Source organism: Sardina pilchardus, chromosome 23 (assembly GCF_963854185.1).
Source record: "Sardina pilchardus chromosome 23, fSarPil1.1, whole genome shotgun sequence".
NCBI classification, from domain to species: Eukaryota; Metazoa; Chordata; class Actinopteri; order Clupeiformes; family Clupeidae; genus Sardina; species Sardina pilchardus.
Window position 1 is genome coordinate 13,600,949 of NC_085016.1, and position 10,000 is coordinate 13,610,948.

Consider the following 10,000-nt stretch of genomic DNA (forward strand, 5'->3'; position numbering starts at 1 on the left):
GTAATCTAGTAAATGGTACAATTTGTGAAACAAAATCGAATTTTCATATTGCATGGCCGGGAGGAGAATGTGCAGAAGGGATGTATAGTGAATTTACAGTTGCACTGGCCAACGCTCAATTCATGTATTTGTTTATTTGAGTGTGAGAACAGCAGAAATCAAATTCACTGCTTTAGGGTGAGGCAATTAAATAATGTAGGATGACTTTGATTTCACGGTAACATCTCACACGCATACACACTCCGACCTGTCTCTCTCTCTCTCTCTCACACACACACACACACACACACACACACACACACACACACACACACACACACACACACACACACACACACACACACACACACACACACACACACACACACACACACACACACACACACACACACACAGACCTTTGCCCTCCTGAGCCCGGCCGCCGGTGTGTGAGCCATGCCAGGGGAGGCGCATTGAGGAGCAGTGAGGAGCATTCCTCTGCTCGTCCAGATACACCAGATCCTCCAGCTTAGTGGAGCTCGTCGCTACACACACAGATAGAGAGGAGAGAGGAGGAGGAGAAGAGAGGAGAGAGGAGAGAGGAGAGGAGAGGGATACATATGGGGGGAGAGTAAGAAAGAAAGTGAGAGGAGAGTAAAAGAAGGAAAGGGAATAAAGAGGGTGAGGAGGAGGGAGGAGAGAGGAGGAGAAGAGAGGAGAGAGGAGAGGAGAGGGATACATATGGGGGGAGAGTAAGAAAGAAAGTGAGAGGAGAGTAAAAGAAGGAAAGGGAATTAAAAGGAGGGAGAGAGAGAAAGAGAGAGGGAGGGAGGGAGAGAGAGGAGCAAGAGTAGAGTAGTGGAACATTCTGTGGTTAGACTTTTTCACATTTTCTGTTTGACTCTCATGAGAAGTGCACAAGGTTGATTGGCATGGAGGGGAGACTCTAAAATATGTACAGTAGTAAAACAAAGACGGCTGAAGAGCTTCACACAATGGAGTTGCAGAGAGAATTCCGAGTGAGAGAGAGACACAGATGAGTGGCCCTGGGCTGTTCATTAAACATAAGATCTCAGCAACTCTTCCAACCAAGGACACATTATTCATTTATTGGACATGCAAGTAAATGTGAGGAGCAGAGCAAGAAGTGTGTGTGTGTGTGTGTGTGTGTGTGTGTGTGTGTGTGTGTGTGGAAGTGTGTGTGTGTGTGTGTGTGTGTGTGTGTGTGTGTGTTGGACAGGCTAGTATTGATAGCAGTCTACACACTATGCCCTGGACCATTCTTCAATATACCAACTCTCCCTCTCACTCTCACACACACACACACACACACACACACACACACACACACACACACAGATGCTCTCTGCCCTACGCTTCCTCTCTCTCTCTCTCTCTGTCCACAATACAGACTCTGCAAATGCAGAAGACAGAGTGAACACACAGCTGAACTACAGACCCAACAGAAAGCACTGCATTAAAACGTGGGAGTTGTTTTGAAACAAACACGTACACAAACACACAAACACACAAACACACAATCACACACACACACACACACACACACACACACACACACAACACACACACACACACACACACACACACACACACACACACACACACACACACACACACACACACACACACACACACACACACACACACAGATACACACACACACAAATACACAATCACACACACAAATACACAAACACACACGCACACACAAGCACGTCTGTCAAAGTCACCGTGGGCATCGTCAGAAAACAGCTGCCGACATGATCTCTCTCATACCCCCTCTCCCCTTCCCTGTCTGTTGTCCTCTTCCTGTCATAATCAATCAAACTATACACAATCTGGACCCTCTCCTAGAAAAATACTATGTGCAGTTGTTTGCAACTAAACCAATCAGTACTGTCCTTCAGGGTGTATCCAACATCAGCATACTTTACTGCGCCAGTATCTGACATCCTACATCCACCTGACTGTCCAAGGGACATTACTTTTTTGAGTTGTTCCAAGCAGATTCAGGGCCAGGTTTCAATGTCCACGCACAAACACACACAGGCATATTGACTCTGCACTTACACACGCAAATGTAAACAAACACATGATGTTGGGCTCCCTGAGTGACAATCTGTCCCATTACAAATACAGCATGGCCTTTTAAAAGCATCATGGCACTGTAGAACACACACACACACACACACACACACACGTGCTTGTGTCCCCATCTGACCACAGAGCATTCTTCCAGCCCAGGAAGAGATTATAGTAATACAGATTTTCAGATGAAATGCAAAAGCACTGCAGAAGGCACACACACACACACACACACACACACACACACACACACACACACACACACACACACACACACACACACACACACACACACACACACACACACACACACACACACACACACACACACACACACACACACACACACACACACACACACACACACACTAATGCAACATGTATCTTATTTACATAATCACACTTGACAAAATGGGGAAATTGCATGTAAGTGGTGACAATTCTGAACACACGACTCCCTCTGACAAGAACACCAAGTGTTCAGCGAAAACAAATTCTCATGCATTTTCTCCTCTCTCTCTCTTCTTATTCCCTCCATTCCTCCCTCTCCAAATCTCTCTCTCTCTCTCGCTCTTCCATTCACTCACTTGGCCATTCATGCCTAGCCTCTCTGCACAAACACCACCCCCCCCCCCACACACACACACACACACACACTCCACCCACACCCTCATCCGGTCTGTAATCTGGTCTGACTGAAACGCCATAATCTGCTCAAATCTGGCATCAAGCAGGAGGAAAAATCCTGGGATGAGCATCATCATCACGTTGCCCTCATCTGGGAGGTGTGTGCAGTGCCAATGGCAGGAAGGGGAGGGGAGAGAGAGAGAGAGAGAGCAGGATGGACAGAACCAGGAAGGGGAAAAGAGGGAGAGAGAGAGAGAGAAAGAGATAGAGACAAAATAATAGAGTAGTGTGAGAGTGCATGTGTGAGAGAGAGAGAGAGAGAGAGAGAGAGAGAGAGAGAGATGGACTTGGAAGTTCTGTGTTTTTTCTGTGTATTTTCTAGTCTTCTCTCGTCAAAATCAACCAAAAAACTGATGAGCGACTTAAATGGAAATTGAACGGGACAAGCTGTTAGCTCCCTACATACTGAAGATAAATAACACACTACTACCACACCACTGCACTGTTTGACATGCTGATAATGTGGAGACTATTTAGAGGGCGTAATCCCTCTCCAGCCTCCATGAGCACCAGCCATAGAGTAGGGGCCTTAGCTTAGACCACAGGCTGAGTTCTAGGGAGCTTGGCCAGGCTTGGGCGGGATGCCAGACCCCTTCTTGCATCACTAGGGTCCTGGAGCAGCACTCTGTGCCAGACCCAAAACCCCTCTCTGGGGACCGGGGAAAAGAGATTACAAACAAACACTGGATTCCTGGTGAACAAAGCCCCCCCCCCAAACTACTCAAGATGACGGATGATGGCGGGAGTATCTCTTGACAGCGAGCTAATCATGTGTTTTTTTCTTCTTCTCTTATTTCTCTTTTTTTTCTTCTCTTCCCTGTAACATTTCTGCATTGTGTCCCTTGTCTCTTTTTACGATGTGATTTGAAGCACGCCTCCCTCCCCTCCGAAATGAGCCAATACCCTGATTACAACATGTTAAACACTAACTCTCTGTCACCAAACTATTTAGCATGAAGGGCTTTGCTGACCATGGAAACTGCCTAGCTTTGATGTCGGTTAACGCTAAGCATCGATGCGCGAGCTGTACACATAGTGCTTGTGGTGTGCTCGTTTTTCAAACGAAGCAAACATCTGTGGCCGGACTTAATGCTACCTCGGTCGCTCCGCTGGCAAACTGCAAGAAGATTAAGGGTTCTCTTAGCTTAGTGAAAACAATTTATTTAAAAAATCAGACTGAGCTCATTTTAGCATGCTGAGCCTGCAGATATGGTGCGCTGCTGCTGCCTCCAAAATAACAGTCAACGGAGCTACATCAGGCAGGCATTGGTGTTTTTCCCTCCAAACAGCAACAGGGTGGCTATTACCAATAGCATTGCTAATTGGAGTAGCTAAATCAACAGTCCTTACGATGTCTAGTCTGGGGAGTTGGCATGTCCACTCAAAACAGACATAAGCACATCTCGATGGTGTGCACTTTGGCACGCTTATGAATAGTGCATATTTAATTACTGAGCGGACTTTACCTTCATCTGCAAAAATCTAATTAGTGACCTCTCAGTCCATTTTCTCACTCTTATCTCCAGCTGAGATCCATCAGCCTCATCTCCTCATACAGCATCTCAATATTAATGCACTATTGACGAGAGCCTTCTGGATTCTGGACTTGTCATCAGCCTAGTTGGCCAATCAGGAGTGTGCCCAGGCATGCAAGTCTGTATCCAAGGCGACTGGCATATGATGTTGGCAGATATGGATGCTCTACTCTGTCAACTCTCGCACACCTGAGCAGCTTCACAGAGACAGACAGGATTCCCCCGGGGATCTCTCTCTCTCTCTCTATCTCTCTATCTGCCTCTCTTTTTCTCTCTTTTGCACAAATGAGTTCTCTTTCTCTCTCTCTCTCGCTCTTTTTACACACTCATATGCAAACACACTCACACACACACACAAAACACCCACATACACACCTGTGCGGCGAGCACAGTGCATTGCTGTAGCCTGTAGCTATGCAAAACATCCCTCAGCTGTCACCAGAGATGACAGCACACTGCGGTCGCCGACAACAACACAGATGCAGCGCGCAGCAGCAGCCGAGTTCGGAATGTGAGAGTGGCGAGACAAACAAAAGAACAACAACAACAACAACAACAACAAAAACAAAAACTCAACAAGAGCCTACCTGCAACTGAGTTTGGGCGTGGCATCACCAGGGAGCCACTGTGATAGGCTGCGGACGCCGGCATGGGCGCGTCCGTGGGCGGGCCTGCGGGTGACGGCGCCGGTCCGGGTCTGGTGGCGGACGGGGCGGCGTTGCCGGGCGCGGTGCTAGGGCCGTCCTCGGTGACGGGCGAGCAGGGCGCGGGTGGCACGGCTGAGGCGTGGTGCGCGCTGGCATTGCCGGGGCCTGTGCCCGTGCCAGGGCAGCCGCTGCTGCCACCACTACTGCCGCTGTTGGTGGTGGTGGAGGTGGTGGAGGTGGTGTCACGGACACTCAGGCTGCCATCTTTACTCCACTCAAGACTGGAGCCACTCCGGTCTTCATTCTCAGATGAGCTGGTCACTGTCGCTGAGACATAGAAGGACAGAAGGAGAGGGAGTTATTTACATACAGAAGGAATATGGAGGGATGGAGGGATGATTGAGAGGTGGATGCATTGATGGCAGAAAGACATAAACAGACTTGATAGACAGACAGATAGCCAGATAGACAGATAGACAGACAGACAGACAGACAGACAGACAGACTGATAGATAGATAGATAGATAGATAGATAGATAGTCCACATTCACCTTCCTCAACTGTAGTCAATGACATAGATAACACTGCACAACACAAGCCTGGTGTAACACAAACACAAACACGGCGCACCAGCTCTCTCCTCTACTCTGACCCTAGATCAGTAGATCAGTGTTTGATTGGACTGATGAGATTTGTGTTGGTCTGGCTCAGCGTCAAACACACACCAGCTGTGGCATGCACCAGGAAAGGACCTCAACAAACAAGATGAGATCGGGATAAAGCTAGGCAGATCCACTCACTGTGAGAGCAAGAGCTCACACACACACACATGCACGCACACAGACACACACACACACAATTGATTCAAACACACACACACACACACACACACACACACACAATTGCTTCAATACAATTCAAACACACACACACACACACACACACACACACACACACACACACACACACACAAACTCAGCCACACAAAGCACACACACACATACTGTACAGTAGACATGAAAAAAGTTGAATAAAGTTGCTGGGTCATTGCATTTGCTTTATGCATCATGTGCTTGTGCGCTTTGCCTTTGATTGCGCGGCTACAGTATGAGAGGAGAGGGTTAAGACTGCATCATTTCAAGGTAAAGGCGCTGCAGACGTCCTACTTCGAGGATCCCTTGGAGTCGGAGCGCAGAGGAACTGGGGAGGGTGACGCCGTTGTCCTAGATTTGTCACCATAAATTCCGAGCCCGCGGATACAGCCACGCCGCAGTGCAAAGCTAGACTTCTCAAACAGACACAGCAAAACAAAACACCCCCCCCCCCCCCCATCACCCCCCCTCCGCACCCCCCACTACTAGTTCTCAGTGCGGCCCAAATCCATCCCTTGACTCTCCAATTTATCCTTCTAGATCCCCCCACAGTCTTTTTCGCGACAGTCTTTTTGTTCGGAGAAAGACGCAGGGAATTATCGCTAGCGTTGCACCGCGCTAAACTCCCGGTGCTGTCAACGTCTCAGAAAGTCTCGTCCCGAAAAAAATCTCCTGTAAAGACCTGCTATCCCAGCAGGACGCCTCGTACTGCCCGCAGCTCTCTTAACTAACAGCACTTAGATGGAAACTGTGCTGGAGAGAGAGAGAAAGAGAGAGAGAGAGAGAGAGCAAGAGAGAGAGAAAAGAAAGAGAGAAAGACAGGAGGATGAAGGGAACAGAGGGAGATGTAGAGGGAGCACGTACTTTACCTGACAGTTACAAAAACAGGCTGTTTTAGCACCTAGGCTTTACATAAGCACGAGGAACGATCATTATTCACACACTGTCTCAGCACAGTTGAGACAGGAGGAAGGAAGAATACGGTAAGACCTGGGGAGGACGGATCTGAACACCCGGATAGATTCTCACTGAGGTGTTCGGTGTTTAAAAAAAAAACATCTACCTGCTCAGCCATCGCTGAGCGTTTCTTGCTGGGATTTGCACATCAGCCCATCATCATCATCATCAAAGACGAAAGCAGACTTTTTTTTGTCCTCCTGAAACTCTCCTCAAATAACCAGTGCAGAGCTTCTAAGTCAAAGAGAATGGCAAGACACTGGTTTCCTTTTAGCAGTTCTGAAAGCTTACGCACCGCACCTCTAATCCAAATCTGAGCTGGATGAAAAAGAAAAATCTAAACTTTGAATCACTACGGTAACCAGGCTCTGTGCTCAGCAAAAAATGATTGAGGACGTTACGTAATCATTGCCAGCATTAGAAACAGTCATATGACTGTTGTGATGCGGTTTTCAGAATTCACTCTGGGGTTTGCAAGGTCTCTTCAGATTATTTTCCCTCTCGTAGTTTGATCACAGAGGGGTGCAGTGTAGGAGACTCAACATTAGACTCCCTACTGCTCAACCTTGGAACTCCTTGTGTGATTCTTCCATTCTAAAAGTAGAAATGGGGGGCTATATTAAGCGAGCACACACAGTTAGGGACATCTCTCCACAGATAAAAGGCCTGGCGGTGGATGAAAACACAGGAGACGAAGAGATCTTGAGGACGTGTTTTGGTTGGAAACATGACCTGTGACGCTGACAAGTGTGTAAAAACATACCCAAAGCTTCTAGCTGTATTTGAGTGTAGCCACTCTCAGAATAACCAAAAGAAACATTACAGTAAGAGAAATCACGAGGGGGAAAAGTGACACAAAGACACAGACAGGAGGATTCATCCCTGTGCTTCACTCTGTGACGCCATCTTTTGAAAAGTGGTAAGACTGCTTTCATTGATAATGGCCCATCTCTTACAGTAAGAAGACAATTCATGCTCTTGGCTGTTAGAATCAGAGTTTCTGAATGTATCTGAAGGTAACTGAATGTAACAATGACTGGATGTGATTTACCTGTAGGCCAAACATTCTTCAGAGGCAGAGATCCCAGTTTCAGGGAGTAAAAATGCTATATATTCTTCTTACAGTAACTGTGCACTTAACATGGCAATATCACTAAGTATCTGGTCTACCTGACTGTTAATTAGGATGGGCTGGTTTACTAAATAGTTGGGACAAATACTTGGCAGGACTTTCTGAACCCGGGATGTCTGCCTCTGATCACATGTCAGTTAGGCATTGACCATTATGACAGGAATACTCAAGTGCTATCGACTACTGGTAACTGATGGCCAATGGACTGGGAAGAGTCCATGGCAATCCCAGCGGAGTGCCAAGGGAGATATCAATGATATGAATGACTTGCTGAATCATCAATACATTAAGCTGCAGATGACCAGTGAGCAAATGTAGGAACAGTAACGGTTTTTAGGACTTCCTACAACACAACACAGCACATCACAGCACATCACATCACATCACATCACATCACATCACAGCACAGCACAGCACAGCACAGCACAGCACAGCACAGCACAGCACAGCACAGCACAGCACAGCACAGCACAGCACAGCACAGTACAGCACACATCACAATATAACACAACACAACGCAACGCAACGCAACGCAACGCAACGCAACGCAACGCAACGCAACGCAACGCAACGCAGCGCAACGCAGCGCAACGCAACGCAACGCAACGCAACGCAACGCAACGCAACGCAACGCAACGCAACGCAACGCAACGCATCGCAACGCAACGCAACACAACACAACACAACACAACACAACACAACACAACACAACACAACACAACACAACGCAGCACAACACAACACAACACAACACAACACCTATCCTGTAGTGGGAGAGCTGTGGAGGCCTCACCGATGATGCCGCTGTCCTTGCTCTCGAGGGTGGAGCTGGGGGAGGTGAGGGAGGTGCAGGTGGCCGGCGGGCCCGAGCTGGGCAGGGTGGAGCAGGGGCTGTCCGTGGTGCTGGGCGACGCCGTGCTGCTGGTCAGCGTGGAGCACGGACTCACGCCCTGACTGGTCACTACACACTAACAGGAGAGATGGACAGAGAGAGAGAGAGAGAGAGAGAGAGAGAGAGAGAGAGAGAGAGAGAGAGAGAGAGAGGGAGAGGATGTTACATGTAAGCTCGTTTTTGAAACAGTATTCAATCCCTTAGATTACTATACTCTAAAATGATGGAGAGTAGGGGATAAGTAATATACAGCATAACAACCTCCTGAGGGACTGGTGTCTATACACTGTATTACTGTAAAAGAGACAGAGAGATAGACCGGGGGGGAGGGGGGGGGGGGGTGGTTTTAAGAGGGATGTAGAGTAGGGGATAAGAGACACAGGGATCGCAATAGAGAAAAAACACAGAAGAGAATAAATAGGGTGATAGAGAAAAGCAGTTAACGAGACTCTCCATTACAGAAGCATCACATGCTCCCATGCTATGTGTGTCACCCCCAAGAGCACGCGCACACACACGCACACACACAGACACACACACAGACACACACACACACACACACACACACACACACACACACAGCACGCACTAACGCACGCACGAACGCACCAGAGGAGACCCTCTCGGCTCATTAGAACACTCTCGTTCAGAGAGCAGGACTGAGATTAGTGGCGTAACCAATGCATATGTATTCTGAGCTGGCCCTCCACTGGGGGGTTACCACATGATAGACTCAGAGAAAAAGAGAGAAGAGCAGTGGATGAGAGGCAGGAAAAGGTAACAAAGAGGGTGGCAACAGCGAAGCAAAGATTGATGACGGTAGAACCATGGGAAAATGGTACAGAAAAAGGGAGGAAAAAAAGAGGGAGAAATGTAAGGAAAATATGTTTTTTCTCTTGCCTTAATCACAAAAGAATCTCGTGCCTCCATAAAAGGGAAGAGCTTAAAATAAAACTAACCCACTGCCTGGCCTACTTGAAAAATAATTGTTTCCAAAGTAAGCAACCCAAAAGCGAAGCATGCAACGCACCCTGCCAAGACTGGCATGGGTCTTGCCTGGCATGAGGTCGAGCCTGGCATGGACCTAGACTGGCACAGTTAGTGCGGGCAGACACTCCAGAGACCCCGCTGTCTCTAACACACACCTTTAACATGGCAGTAAAGTGAGGAGAGGTTCGGGAAGAGGAATGTGC

At 48.0% G+C, this 10,000-nt stretch overlaps 1 protein-coding gene across 1 annotated transcript in view; it reads right to left on the reverse strand.

Moving 5' to 3' along the window:
- Positions 1 to 10,000, reverse strand: part of LOC134070884 (protein TANC1-like) — a 78,341-nt gene that overhangs the window by 28,361 nt on the left and 39,980 nt on the right. Inside the window, exons 6-8 of the mRNA XM_062527385.1 lie at positions 8,709 to 8,883; positions 4,895 to 5,281; positions 399 to 524 (exon numbers count right to left, since the gene is read on the reverse strand). Coding sequence (XP_062383369.1) covers positions 399 to 524; positions 4,895 to 5,281; positions 8,709 to 8,883 — 688 coding nt within the window. The remainder of the gene's footprint in view (positions 1 to 398; positions 525 to 4,894; positions 5,282 to 8,708; positions 8,884 to 10,000) is intronic.